The sequence below is a fragment of the Anolis sagrei genome, chromosome 3 (genome assembly GCF_037176765.1).
Source record: "Anolis sagrei isolate rAnoSag1 chromosome 3, rAnoSag1.mat, whole genome shotgun sequence".
NCBI classification, from domain to species: domain Eukaryota; kingdom Metazoa; phylum Chordata; class Lepidosauria; order Squamata; family Dactyloidae; genus Anolis; species Anolis sagrei.
Genome location: NC_090023.1, coordinates 86,490,019 through 86,505,497, shown reverse-complemented (window position 1 = coordinate 86,505,497; position 15,479 = coordinate 86,490,019). Strand labels below are relative to the sequence as shown.

The 15,479-nt window shown below is 43.6% G+C and overlaps 2 protein-coding genes across 3 annotated transcripts in view; one reads left to right on the top strand and one right to left on the bottom strand.

Annotated features, from left to right (window-relative positions):
* Positions 1-1,776, bottom strand: part of PCYT1B (phosphate cytidylyltransferase 1B, choline) — a 48,217-nt gene extending 46,441 nt beyond the window's left edge. The window contains exon 1 of the mRNA XM_060770122.2: positions 1,296-1,776. Within this exon, the coding sequence (XP_060626105.1) occupies positions 1,296-1,367 (72 nt within the window). The 5' untranslated portion in view covers positions 1,368-1,776. The remainder of the gene's footprint in view (positions 1-1,295) is intronic.
* A 1,520-nt stretch (positions 1,777-3,296) lies between these two features.
* Positions 3,297-15,479, top strand: part of POLA1 (DNA polymerase alpha 1, catalytic subunit) — a 225,929-nt gene continuing 213,746 nt past the window's right edge. The window contains exon 1 of one of the 2 annotated variants that reach the window (XM_067466770.1): positions 3,297-3,501. In XM_067466770.1, coding sequence (XP_067322871.1) covers positions 3,456-3,501 — 46 coding nt within the window. In that variant the 5' untranslated portion in view covers positions 3,297-3,455. The remainder of the gene's footprint in view (positions 3,502-15,479) is intronic. The other variant, XM_060770123.2, reaches the window with a different exon arrangement.

Sequence of the window (15,479 nt, the reverse complement as noted above, 5' to 3'; positions counted from 1 at the left end):
CATTTACCCCACTTCCGGGTCCCTGGCCTCTGCTTAAGTGGATCAAATTCTCCTCTCCTCCTGTCGTCACCTCACCTCGTTCCTCACTCTGGCCTGCGTGCATTGGGCAAAGAGACACAGCAGTGCAGCACTCAGAGACCTGCCTGTTGCCTGCCTAACCTCTTTCCTTCTCCAGGTTAAAACTATTATATTTATTATATTTATTATTATTATTATAATTATTAAGAATGGATGGCCATCTTTCAGTAGTGCTTTGACTGTGCCTTACATGCAGGAAGGCAGAAAGTGGTTTGTTATAATAATAATAATAATAATAATAATTATTGAGAAGTGTTGTCAAACCAGAAGAGAGATCTCACCCCTCCTCTCTTTCCCCCCTCTTTCCTTCTCCAGGTTAAAACTATTATATTTATTATCTTTATTATTATTATTATAATTATTAAGAATGGATGGCCATCTTTCAGTAGTGCTTTGACTGTGCCTTACATGCAGGAAGGCAGAAAGTGCTTTGTTATTATTATTATTATTATTATTATTATTATTATTATTGAGAAGTGTTGTCAAACCAGAAGAGAGATCTCACCCCTATTATTTTCAGTAACTTTTATAAGTTACATTTACAATCAACTAACGATGTATGCAGTTGTCTCTTACTATGTATCTGTTCTGAAGCCATAATCTCAAGCATTCCATACATCTTCTGTGAGATGTAGGGCCATAGTGCTAAGTAAGATACAGGTAAAGGTTTCCCCTTGACATTAAGTCTACTCGTGTCTGGCTTTGCGGGGTGGCGATTATCTCAATTTCTAGGCCTAAGAGTCGGAGTTGTTTGTAGACACCTCCTAAGTCATGTGGCCAGCATGACTCCATGGAGCGCTGTTACCTTCTTGTCGAAGCGGTACCTACTGATCTACTCACATTTGCAAGTTTTCAAACTGCTAGGTAGGCAGAAACTGGCGCTTACAATGGGCGCTTACCCTGTCTACAAATCTGAACCACCAAACTTCCGATCAGAAAGTTCTGCAGCTTAGTGGTTTAAACCACAGCACAACCACGGCACCCTAGTAACGAAGCTTTATTTTTATTTAATTTTGTAATATTTTATTATAATGATAATTATTTTATTTTACATTTTGTACTGTTTAATTTTACACACTTTTACAGGAGTCCTTCACGTGCCCCTTTTCTTTAAGAATATGGCTTATAAAAGTTTAAATAAAACAAACAGAGTCATATTTAGTGGTAATAGTTTTATAATAATGTGTGATAGGAAAAAAAATAGAAGTGTAACTCACATTTCGCTGGCATTTGTAGGAATTAGGAGACGTGGCTTCCTTTTCTATCTTGCGTTTTTGACGGCCCACCATCCTTGCTGGAGTGTTTGCCTTTTCTTCTCCACCAATGTTGCTTTCGAAAATGGGTGAATATTAAGTTGCTCCAAGTGACTTGATAAAATCCAGCAATTTTCTTTTTTTTTTTTCACTGAAAGAGGCGGACAAAGGTTGTGCCAAGTTGTTCTCTATGACGGTCCCAACAAAGTTTAAAGATCGTGTAGACATAATCCACCGAAGATAACGCTATTTACAAAAGGATGACCCCAGTTTGCTGGCTGGTGTTCTCCTCTTGGCCATGCACATTTGGAAGGAAAACTTACTACATATTATTTGGCATTGTAGATCAGAAAGAGCCAGCATACTTATTTGAAATTAAGAAGTAACAAGTAAGGGATAATGGGAGCTTCCTTCTGCACCAGCAAGTGTTGGGCCAGGATGAAAAGGCTATTGTTTAAGTTGTGCTGCAACTATGGCAACAGCTTCGGTTTGAAAATTTAACTGTGTCATGGGCCAAAAATCTGGCACTGAGTGAATGACAAAACTTTCTCCTGCATTTATTACGGCTGAGTGAGCAAGTCTTATTTTTTTCCACACAAGGAAGCCTGCAAGGGGAACTTTGGATGCTCTGTCAGCCAAAATATGGTCAGAAAAAGGAAGGCAAAACCTGGTACAGTAGCTTTTCCCCCTCATGTCAGGAGGGACTTGAGAAACTGCAAGTTGCTTCTGGTGTGAAAGAATTGGCCGTCTGCAAGGACGTTGCAGGAGGACGCCTGGATGTTTTACCATCCTTGTGGGAGGCTTTTTTCATGGCCCCACATGGCAAGATAGAGCCGACAGATGGGAGCTCACCATGCTCCTTGGATTCGAACCTTTCCCTTAGCAGTCCTGCTGACACAAGGATTTAACCCAGGCATGGGACAACTTGGGCCCTCCAGGTGTTTTGATCCTCCAACTCCCACAATTCCTAGAAGCCTTAAGCCCTCAAATCCCTCAGGAATGTTAGGAATTATGGGAGTTGAAGTCCAAAAGACGTGGAGGGCCCAAGTTTGCCCATGCCTGGGTTAAACCCTTGTGTTGGCAAGACTGCTAACCGAAAGGTTCGAATCCAAGGAGCTGGATGAGCTCCTGTCTGTCAGCTCCAGCTTCCTGTATTTATAAGAGCTTTATAAGGTCCAATGAATTGGATGAAGCTATTTCGTAATTTGTTCTCCTCCTGATTTTGGATTATGACCCACAATAACACATCCCTATGTGTATGTGTGTGTGTATTTCTTGGTGTCATGGTTTTTATTTTATTTTCAGGGAGCCCCCGGTGGTGCAGTGAGTTAAACTGCTGAGCTGCTGAGCTTGTTGACCGTGAGGTTGCAGGTTTGAATCTGTGGAGCGGCGTGAGTTTCCGCTGTCAGCCCAGCTTCTGCCAACCTAGCAGTTTGAAAACATACAAATGTGAGTAGATCAATAGGTACTGCTTTGGCTGGAAGGTAATGGCGCTCCATGCAATCATGCTGGCCACATGACCTTGGAGGTGTCTTAGAAATGGTGATGAGCACCACACCCTAGAGTCGGACACGACGGGACTTAATGTCAGGGGAAAACCTTTACCTTTACCTAAGTAAATTTCAATGTATTTTTCTATTACTTTGTAACATGTTTCCTTCATGCTTCAAAGATATTAAGCTAAACAGCATTCTGATTTTTTTTAAGGGTGAGCAGAGTGAAGAGGACCCTAGAACACTACTTTGGGTGCATCTACACTGTAGAATTAATGCAGTGTGACACCACTTTAACTGCCAGAGCTGAAAGCAAGATATAAATAAATATAAAAACTTCACTCCTCCCTGTTTCTGGCCCGCCCGCGCTCCTTTTGCTACATTCGGAATACTGAAAACCACACATAAAGCCGACGCGGTGTGGTTTTATTTTCTGTTCCACCAACCCGCGCGCACGCTTTTTCCTCCTCAGCCGTAGCTTTGACAGGCTCAACCTCTTCTCGACCCCAAAGCGGAATGGGAAGGACGGATATCGTCACCGCGGCTTCTGATTGGCTGGCCGCCTGGCCGGGGCACTTGGGTCTCTTTTTCTCGCGCCACTTTTCAGGCGCTTTGGCGCGAGAGAGCTGCAATGGAGGGCAGTGAGAGCGCGCGCAACGGGGCCGGTTGCCATGGAGGTGAGAGTGGGTTTTGCGGAGGGAGGGGGGCTGGAATGGAGGGTTCGAATAAAAGAGAGAAGCTAGGGAGTGTCAGAACCCCCCTCCGGTTCGGAGTGGTTGCGCCTGCTCTTACAAAGGGGTTTGAATGGGAACCTGGGGCCAGTACCATTGCGAAATTGGGGAGGGGGGTTCTGTTTCAAACAAAATGGCAGCAATGTGGCAGCCTTCATCTCTAGTTGAACGGAGCAAGCTTCTGATCTGGATAAATAAGCCCTTTCTCTCTTAGGAGAGAAAGCAACACACAATACAAGCCTGTGTGTGCGTGCACACACATACACACATGTGTATACAATAGACTTTCAATTAACCGGCATCCATATGTGTCGGATAAATGTTGTTTCTGGATGCTTCAGAGTTATTATTTAAAAAATAGGCCTAATACTATACCCATGCCACAAACCTTGCATTGACTTCATATTTCTATTGGAAACACAGTAATTAAAAGACAAGCTTAAGTGACACAGGGTTGCTGTGAGTTTTCCAGGCTGTATGGCCATGATCCAGAAGCATTCTCTCCTGACGTTTCGCCCAAACCTATGGCAAGCACCCTCAAAGGTTGTGAGGTCTGTTGGAAACTACGCGAATGGGGTTTATATATCTGTGGAATGATGTCCAGGGTGGGAGAAAGAATTCATGTCTGGGTTGTTGTAGGTTTTTCGGGCTATATGGCCATGTTCTAGAGGCATTATCTCCTGAAGTTTCACCTGCATCTATGGCAAGCATCCTCAGAGGACCTCACAACCTCTGAGGATGCTTGCTATAGATGCAGGCGAAACGTCAGGAGAGAATGCCTCTAGAACATGGCCATATAGCCCAAAAAATCCCTACAACAACCCAGTGATTCCAGCCATGAAAGCCTTCGACAGTATATTGAGCTCTTGTCTGTTTATGCAAGTGTGAATGTTGCAATTGGACACCTTTATTTGCACTGAATGGCCTTGCAGCTTCAAAGCCTGGCTGGTTACTACCTAGGGGAATCCTTTGTTGGGAGGTGATTTGCTGGCCCTGATTGTTTCTTGTCTGGAATTCCCTAGTGTTCTAGTGTTCATTGTTTACTTACCTGATTTTGGAGTTTTTTTCAATACTAGTAGCAAGATTGTGTTTGTTTTCATGGTGTATCTATCTCAAGTGAGGTTTATATATATATGTGTGTGTGTGTGTGGAATGTTATAATGTTATAACCAATTGCAACATTCATACTTGCCTCAAGCAGACACGAGCTCTTTCTCCTACCCTGGACATTCCACAGATACATAAACCTCATTGCCCAGTTTCCATCAAACCTCCCAACCACTGAGGATGATTGCCATAGATGTGTACAAGCGTCAGGAGAGAATGCTCCTAGAACATGGCCGTACAGCCCGGAAAACTCACAGCAACCCAGTGATTCTGGCCATGAAAGCCTTTGAAGACACATTAAGTAACATAGCTTTACTGTATTATAAAAACTGGTTATAACTGCTGATTTTATTTTATTTTTTATTTAAAGTATACAACTATTTCTGCTTGTTTCTTGAGTCCCAGCTAACAGCGTTGCCTTTCTTTGTGTATGTATATATATCTCTCTCTATGTCCCCATTAACTGTACTGGAGCTTACTTCCAAATAAGTGAGTGTAACGCCACAATCTCAGCAACAAAGAAAATAAATGAGACCCCTCACTCTCGAATCCCTTTATCCTGAGGTCTTCATATCTTTTCTGAAATATGCTTTAAGGGCTGGTGCAATCATAGACATTTTTATTGGAATTCAGTCCTGCTGGGTTAAGGTCCTGTCTAATCTTGGAAGCAAAATGGGCTCAATCAGGTTAGGACTTGGATGGGAGACTGCTAACGAATAGAGGTTGAGCATCCCTTATCTGGAATTCCAAAATATTCCAGCACTGTCCACATTAGTAGCTGAGCCAGAGACATCTTTGCTTTTTGATGGTACACAGACTTTTTAAATGGATATCAAAAATATTGTATGACTTTACCTTCAGGTTATGTATATAAGGTATGCGTAAAATATAAATGAATTCTGTGTTTGGGCTTAAGTCTCTTATCCGCAATATTTCATTATGTACATATTTGTGAATAACAGGTATTCCAGCATCTGAAAAAATCCAAAATCCAAAACATTTCTGGTCCCAAGAATTTGTGTTAGGTGATACTTTATCTCTGTCAGGTGATGTAGGCAATGTTTCAGAGGCAGAAACTGGCAAAAACACCTCTGAGTACAGTATTTATTTCTTAAGAAGACCCTATGGAATTAAGCAGGTTGCATAAATAGTCAGGCAACTTGAAGGCACACACATAATTGTACAAGCGTCAAAGCCTTAAATGCTCTATTCTTTTAAATGAGTCGCCGTATAGGCTGAGATATTAGCGGTATACAAATGTACCAAATAAATAAATAAATGTTACCAAAGATACACACATTAAATCATGTAATATTTTTAATCAAAATGATTGATGACTCTCAGTGAGATATTGAAAAGACCACTAGAAATGCCATGCAGTTTCTGATGACTCCAGGGAATGATTCTGTAGAGATAAGAGCTACATTTTTAATGTCCCCCAAATGTCCAGCATCTAGAAATAAGCTGGGTAATGACAGAGTAGTTGTTGAATCCCTTGACAGGATAACATAGCTAGACTGATCTAATAGTTGTATCACTCAATCCTACAATAGTACTATGAGGGAATTACTGAATGAGAAATTGTGGCAGAAGCAGTCAGCAACAGAATGTGTGAAGCTGCTCTCTGTTGTTAATAAATATTTGGCTTGGAAAATTATTTTTTTCTCTATGGGACAAATGTGATGGTATCTATGATCACAGATTTGTAAAAATGGCAGGAAGTCAGGGAATCATCTTGTGTAATTCCCGGACATTGTAGGAATCCACAGATAAAGGATCCCTGACCGATGGCAGCACAGTCTGTGTGAAAAACCTTGTCCTTAAACAGTCTGTTTCAGTGTCAAACTATTGTTCCTGTGTAGCTGGAATTTCATGTCCTGTAATTTGGTTTGGGTTCTGTCTCCTGATCAACAGAAAACAAGCTTCCTCCATCATTGTTTTATGTGACAGCCCTTCAAATACATAAAGTCCATTGTATGTGGGATGTATGAGTTTGAAGAAGTTTGAATAGTATGAGAAGGGAGTGACTTAACACAATGCTGTTTTAAAATGCAATGTGGAGTAACCAAATGAACATTTTTTCCTCTTCTGGATTATAGTTCCTGTGGTGTCTAAGATCCCTGTAGATAGCAAAAACCATGGTTAATAGCAAACTACTGACATTACTTGAAACGGACCCTAGAATCACACTGGAGCACCTGGAGTGGCCCATAAACACTTCCAGGATTGATAAATGAAACCACAGATATTGAACCTGTGGATAATGGGGGTGGGAAGATACTATATTGGGATAGTGAAGCGTTGATAATCAGGTCATAGTATTTATTAAAGCTGTACTGTTACATTTACTTACTGCAAAGAAAGGTCCCAAAAGATAGTCCGTTTGTTTAGCATGAAACATGTGAATATCATAACCGCATAGGAAGGAATGTTAGCAAATTGTTTTAATCAAAGGCTGAAAATGTTGCATAATTACTGGAAAATTGTGCCAGTTTAATATTGGACAGATGACATTTATCATACTGTGTTGTGGTAATGCATTACTACAGCTATCCCTCCACATTTGCTGGGAATAAGGATGCAGGACACCTGTGAAAGTGGAAAAAGAGCTAATTAAAATTGTTTTTTAAAGAAAAAATCTGAAAGAACACATCTCTAGAAATCCCTGGTTCCTCCATTGTCACTTCATGGTCAACTATCATTTTGAGGGCTTTAGGATGTATATTGAATGTTTGTAATCTCTGGCCCACTGCTTTGTTTTCCATATTTGTTGACATATTATAGTTAGAACTAGAATAAATTGTGTTTGTGTGACTTGAAGCAGCTCTATTAGTATGCCAGCTGTTTCTGATTATTTGTTTCTCTCAAGTGCAATGAATGCAGCTTCCACTTGACTTTCCAAAATTGGAGGTTTGTCTTCATATGGTTCTTCCATGGATGAATCTATAACCTTTTCATCTGTTACATAGTTCTTCAGTGGTTTGTTTCCATTACCTTTTTATTTAGACTTTGCCATATACTGTGTTTCCCTGCTTGTTGTAGAGTTCGAGCATAAACCTGGATTATATTTATATTTCCTGAAGTCTTAATATGATTCAGTCAGATTTTGCACTTTCTCCTTGACTGCTTTTGCTATATCCTCTCTATTAATGCTACCCAATTTCTTCTTAATTTTTTATTTACTGAGAAAAACCCTGGTATAATCATTTGACTCAAAATGCCCCATTCCTATCTACAGTGTTTTAGCTAATTCACTCCAGTTTTTGTAATGTTTTATATTCTATCTTGTTATGTCTAGCTCCCTTTCATTCATGCTTCTCACACTGCATGTTCCTATAATACGTGTAGTTTTGGTCTTTATTTCTGAGCATGTCAACAGTTGAATGCCCTTTGCGCTTGAGTCCAGTTGGCTCATTAGCCAGACCATTACTTGCAGATGTTCTTTACTGTATCCCAGTGGCTTGTTGAATGCCATCCCATCAGAGAGATTAACTTTGTATCATTTTCAGATGTTTCATTGTAGAGTTTTTCTGATAAAATGATCTCCAATAGGAGGTCTACCACACATCCTTTTGCGAAATACTATCAGGTGTATATTTATGTATTTACTATATTTCTATACTGCTCTATCACACCCCAAAGGGGACTCAGAGTGGCTTACAATTTGGCAAAATTCAATGCTACAGTATACATACGAAAAGCAATACGTAACATAATTAACTGAAATCAATAAACATATAAACATGAATTAAAACCATTAAAACATAATACATGTAAACATCATAAAATGTATTGCACATTACACTGATCCCATAGTCATAATTTAAATAAATTAACTGCTTCAGGTGTAAGATATGGTGCCATGGCTGTTTATGAGATGTTCTTTCACTATTTATTTATTTATCGTGTCAGGAGCAAACCAAACAGTTGTATTGCATTTTAACAAACAAACAAACAAAGCACAAAGTTTGCAAGCTTGGTAGTTAATTAAATGTCCTTTGACCAAGTAGATGGCCACTTGGAGTGCTTCTGATGTTGCTGCAAGAAGGTCCCCCATTGTGCATGTAGCAGGGCTCAGGTTGCATTGCAGCAGGTGGTCTGTAGTTTGCTCTTCTCCACACTCGCATGTCGTGGATTCCACTTTGTAACCCCATTTCTTAAGGTTGGCTCTGCATCTTGTGGTGCCAGAGCGCAGTCTGTTCAGCGCCTTCCAAGTCTCCCAGTTTTCTGTGTGCCCAAGAGTTCTTTCACTGTTGTTATTATATTTATTATATCCTGCTTTATCTCTCCCAATGAGACTCAAAGCAGCTTAACATAAAAGCTTTGGCATACAATTCAAAATATACAAACATGCAAACATTAAAACAGAATTAAATATAAATAGTATTTAAAAATTTATTTATTTTATTTATTTGGTTTACTTTTACTCCGCCCTTCTCACCCCGAAGGGGACTCAGGGCGGCTTACACATCCAAGGCACAATTCGATGCCCATAGCATACATCAATAATAAGCAATAAAACAAAATAACAAATTAGCAAACAACAACAACAACAATACATTGCATCTAAACCCGTTAAAACCAATAAAACCAATAAAATTTCATACAAACCGATACAAACTGCTTCTTCCTTCTTGCCAGTCAGTGTTCGCTATCTCATGGTTCAGAGTTTTCTTCCATATTTATCAGTCCACATATATCAGTCCTGCCGGTCCTAATTGCCTGGTTGTCCTATCTAGTTAGCAGATTGCCCGAAGGCCTGGTCCCACAACCATGTCTTTGCCTTTCTCCTAAAGGACAGGAGTGATGTCGATGCCCTGATATCCACTGGGAGTGAGTTCCACAGGTGGGGGGCTACCACTGAGAAGGCCCTGCTCCTCGTCCCCACCAGCCTTGCTTGGGAAAGCGGTGAAGTCGATAGCAGGGCCCCCTCAGATGATCTTAAATTCCGTGGTGGGACGTAGAGGGAGATACGTTCGGACAGATACGCTGGACCGGAACCGTACAGGGTTTTGTAGGTCAAGACCAGCACCTTGAATTGGGCTCGGAACTGAACCGGCAGCCAGTGGAGCTGACACAGCAGAGGGGTGGTGTGCTCTCTGTATGTCGCCCCAGTGAGCAGCCTGGCTGCCGCTCGCTGGACCAGTTGAAGTTTCCGAACCGTCTTCAAGGGCAACCCCACGAAGAGCGCTTTGCAGTAGTCTATTCAGGATGTAACAAGAGCGTGGACCACTGTGGCCAGATCAGACTTCCCAAGGAACGGGCGCAACTGGTGCACAAGTTTTAATTGTGCAAAAGCTCTCCCGGCCACCGCTAGACCTGGGGTTCCAGGCTCAGCGATGAGTCCAGGATCACTCCCAAGCTGCGAACCTGCGTCTTCAGGGGGAGTGTAACCCCGTCTAACACAGGCTGTAACCCTATTCCCTGTTCGGCCTTACGACTGACCAATAGGACCTCTGTCTTGTCTGGATTCAATTTCAATTTGTTAGCCCTCATCCAGTCCGATACAGCAGCCAAACACCGATTCAAGGTCTGGACAGCCTCCTTGGTGACAGGTGAGAAGGAGTGACAGATCTGGACATCATCTGCATAGAGATAACATCTCAGTCCGAAACTCCGAATGATCTCCCCCAGCGGCTTCATGTAGATGTTAAACAACATTGGGGACAGAATTGAACCCTGTGGGACTCCACATGACAACGGCTGTGGGGCCGAACAGGTGTCACCCAGTAACACCTTCTGGGACCGTCCCTCAAGAAAGGACCGGAGCCACTGCAAAGCAGTACCCCCAAGTCCCATATCTCTGAGGCGTCCCAGAAGGATACCGTGGTCAACAGTATCGAAGGCCGCTGAGAGGTCCAGCAGAACTAACAGGGACACACTTCCCCTGTCCAGCTCCCTGCGCAGATCATCTACCAAGGCGACCAAGGCTGTTTCCGTTCCATGTCCCGGTCTAAAGCCAGACTGTGCCGGATCTAGATAATCAGTGTCTACCAGAAATCCCTGGAGCTGTGTCGCCACCACACGTTCCATGACTTTGCCCAAGTAGGGGAGATTGGAAACTGGCCGATAGTTGTCTAATTGAGTGGGGTCCAGTGATGGTTTTTTCAACAGCGGTTTGATAATAGCTTGTTTCAAGCTCGCTGGAATTTTGCCCTCCTGCAAGGAGGCATTAACCACCACCTTCACCCACTCTGCCAAACCCCCTCTGGCTTCCTTTATCAGCCAGGATGGGCAGGGGTCTAGGATGCATGTGGTGGGTCGTACCTCTCCAAGGATCCTGTCCACATCCTCAAGCTGAACCAATTGAAATGAATCCAACGAAACCGGACAAGCAGATGCTCTTGTTACATCCTCAGAGACTGCATTTAAAGTGACGTCGAATCCAGACCGAATCAGCGCAATTTTATCAGTGAAGAACCGAGCAAATGCTTCACAGCGAGCTGTCCCGGTCACCTAACCTGAAGCCGGCACATTCAAATGATGATGATTGTGGGATGGGGCACCTGATCAGGGGGATAAACTCCTTATAGACTACTGCAACTCCTCCTCCCCGCCCTCCAGGTCTTGGTTGGTGCTGCACAGAGTAACCTGGTGGGCAGAGTTGGGAGAGATTCACCCCTCCCCCTTTGTCCAACCAGGTCTCCGTTATACATGCCAGGTCAGCTTGTTCTTCCTGGATTAGGTCTCGAATGATGGAGGTCTTTCCATTTACCGACCTGGCATTGAACAGCACCACCCTTAACCCAGAGGGGCCACCATCCTGGCATCTCAGCTGTATCTTGTCGGGAGGGTTTTTTTGGAGTTCCCAATATATTCTTGTTATTTTCAGGCCGAATTGTTTGTTGAGTTGTGGTATGGATTTTTGGAATTGCCAATGTTCTATTGTAAATTTTGGGCCAGATTTGCTTTTGTCTCACATTTTTGTCACGTTTTGAGCTTGTCGAATTATTATTATAAATTTTGGGCCGAAAAAAGTAATTTGTTCTCCCTTTCCCGTATCTCCCTCTACCTGTCACCACCTCTATCGCAGCCCCTCCACCCGCGGACCCACCCGCCCCGGAGGAGATCCCTCCATGATCTTCAGTTACTATCTCAGTTGTCAATGTATCATAACAAACATTGTTGTGGTTGTAAATATCTGGACCCTGAGGGTCCCCCCCTTCAATCCTTCCTAAACCCTCCAGTGTGCTACGTATCATAAAGTGCGTTTGTGCATTACTGGAGGGGGAGGGAAGCTGATGAGATATCAGTAATAGCAAGAGTAACATATGAAAACAAATGAAACAACAATAATTCACAGTGTGAGCCTGGGGGTTAGATAAAGTCACAGTGTTTGTCAAAGTGCAGTAGTGCTACCAGCAGTAATAATGGTGGTTGGGACCAGTCGCTAGTTTCTGACAGAACCAGGTAATCTAAAGTGCAGGGCTAAGGTGCTAGATAGTATCTATGGCTCCAGTGCTGATAGGACCATATGAGCTAAAGTGCTGGACTAAAGTGCTTAACAGTTTCTACAACTCAGAGACAGTCCTTCACAATTTCCCAAAGTCACTCAGCTAGGACAGTCAATACAGAACATAGGTCCCAGCCGCAAGGGCCCGTGGACAGCAAGCCGGCACCCTTGGTCCGGTTCCTGATTCTTCTCGATCGTCCAGGCGAGGAGTTGGTGCAATTTAGTGGGAGATGGTCCTTATAAAGTGAGGCAGTGGCTGAGAAAATATAGCACCCGTTTTCAGCAGCAATGTGGGATGATGTTATTTACACCTCCGGCCAGAGAGGGCAGTGTTGGAAAACTCAGGTCTTATATTCCTATGAGTTGGATGACACTGGCAAACGCTGGGCCCTGTAATAATTGGGCCTTCCAGTTGGTGTGGCCGATCAGCCGGGCCCACTGATGGAAAGGAGTCCCGATGATGGAAAAAAAGGCCCGATGGAAAGAAGGCCTGCTGAGCGCTTCGTCCCTCCCACACTCGGTGCAAACAGGAGCCAGATGGAGCAGCGCCAGGCAGCTGGGCCTACTGGTAGGCCCGATGGTCTCTAGATCGCGGGTCCACTGGGCGCCTCGGCCCCCACAACTCAAATAGGCCCTTTGTGAGGCCTATAAGGCTTGCTGGGCGCTTCAGCCCCCACCCCGATGCTGCGGGGGTAGATGGAGCAGCACCCCCGCAGCGTGGCCGGGCCTACCGGCGGGGGAAGGGCAGAAGGAGGGAGGCGTCCGATAGGCCTCCTTGTTTGCTTGCCCAGCTCTTCGCCCCAGATGGAACCATGGGGGGCCAGGGAGCCATGGGGGGGGGGCAAAGAGAGCCGGGAGTCACCACAGGGGCCCGCCGAGCCCCAACCCCAGCGGCGGAGCGGCGTCTTCGTGGCAGCAACTCCAGATTTTAATTCACAGTTAAAATCCATTCGAACATATTCAAAGTTAAAAACCACAGCATTCCTTACTTGAACTTAAAAACCTTCTTCTTTAAAAGCCTGTCTGAATAAAAAGGTTTTAGCCTGCAGCCAGAAGGACAGCAGGGAGGGGGCCATTCTGGCTTCTTTGGGCAGGGAGTTCCAGAGTTGAGAGACAGCCACTGAGACAGAACATCTGTTCTCTTGTTCCCACCAGTTGAGCTAGAGATGGAGGTGAGACCAAGAGAAGGGCCTCTCCGGAAGATCTCAGGGTCCTAGCAGGTTTGTACAAGGGGATGTGGTCAGCCAGATAACCTGGACCAGAGCAGTAGGGCTTTAAAGGTCATAACCAGCACTTTGAACTGTGTCTGAAAACAGACTGGCAGTCAGTGGAGCTGCTGCAACAGGTGGGTTATCCACTTTCTGTAGCCAACTTCAGTGAGCAACCTGGCTGCAGCTCTTTGGACCAGCTGAAGTTTCCAAGTACTCTTCAGAGGCAGTCCCATGTAGAGTGTGTTACAGTAATCCAGATAGAATGTAACTAAGGAATGTACCATAGTGGCCAGATGCAGTTTCTGAATGAATGGGTGCAGATGACAAACAAGTTTTAATTGTGCAAAGGCCCTCCTGGCCACTGCAGATACCTGGGCATTCAGGCTCAGTGCTGTGTCCAGGAGGACCCCCTAACTGCGGACTTTTGTCTTCAGGGCGAGTGTGACCCCATTCAGCACATGCTGAATCCCTATTCCCTGATCTACAAGTACCATCCAACTCCTACTTCTGCCCAGTAGCTGTTTAGTAGGGCTGGGCGGTTTCGTTCGTTAATTTTGTAATTCGTTAATTATTCGTTATTTTTAACATTTACAAAACGATTACAAAACTTATTTTCAAACCCGGAAGTGTTTTTAAATATCGAAACGGCATCCTCCATCTTTTTTACGAGCTTCCGCCCGTTTCGGAAATGAGGTTTAAGGATGGAGGATGCTGGGTGCGCCGGGAGCCAATCCGGCGCTCCCAAGCACCGTGTTTCCCTCCCCGGTAGCAAGCTAGCAAGCGGTGCATTTGCCCCACTTCCAGTCTCTCCCCTCCTGCCAGCCACCTTTGCTCTGCTGCTTCCCTCCTCTTTCCTCATGCTGTCTTCCTGGGCAGCAGCTTCAAACTATTATTTATTACTATATATCAGGGGTCTTCAAACTTTTTAAACGGAGGGGGGGGGGGGAGAGAGATTACTGTCACAGCATGGGTAAGAGTCTTAATATAACAGCAGGACATTCATGAATATGTTTACTGATCAGCCGATCAGCCGAACTATCAGGAATGTGGCCTCACATAACCCAGCTTTTTCCACACAGCCAAAGCACAAAATCCCCCAAAACGGGCTTTAAACTGGATTATATGGCAGTGTGGCTTCACATAACCCAGCTTTTTCCACACAGCCCTATAACTCAGAATCTCAAAGCACAAAATCCCCCAAAACGGGCTTTAAACTGGATTATATGGCAGTGTGGCCTCACATAACCCAGCTTTTTCCACACAGCCCTATAACTCAGAATCTCAAAGCACAAAATCCCCCAAAACGGGCTTTAAACTGGATTATATGGCAGTGTGGCCTCACATAACCCAGCTTTTTCCACACAGCCCCATAACTCAGAATCTCAAAGCACAAAACCCCCCCAAAACGGGCTTTAAACTGGATTATATGGCAGTGTGGCCTCACATAACCCAGCTTTTTCCACACAGCCCCATAACTCAGAATCTCAAAGCACAAAATCCCCCAAAATGGGCTTTAAACTGGATTATATGGCAGTGTGGCCTCACATAACCCAGCTTTTTCCACACAGCCCTATAACTCAGAATCTCAAAGCACAAAATCCCCCAAAACGGGCTTTAAACTGGATTATATGGCAGTGTGGCCTCACATAACCCAGCTTTTTCCACACAGCCCCATAACTCAGAATCTCAAAGCACAAAATCCCCCAAAATGGGCTTTAAACTGGATTATATGGCAGTGTAGCCTCACATAACCCAGCTTTTTCCACACAGCCCTATAACTCAGAATCTCAAAGCACAAAATCCCCCAAAACGGGCTTTAAACTGGATTATATGGCAGTGTGGCCTCACATAACCCAGCTTTTTCCACACAGCCATATAACTCAGAATCCTGCAGCCAGCTGGAGGAGAAGAATCAGGAGGAGGAGGAGGATTAGGAGGAACAGCTTAATTATAATATAGTATAATAATATAATATAATATAATATAATATAATATAATATAATATAATATAATATATATTATAATATATTATATATAATATAATATACAATAATAATATAATATTATTGTATATTATATTATGTTATTATATATTATATTACTATATTATATTATATGTTATAATTGTGTATTATTATATTATATTATTATTA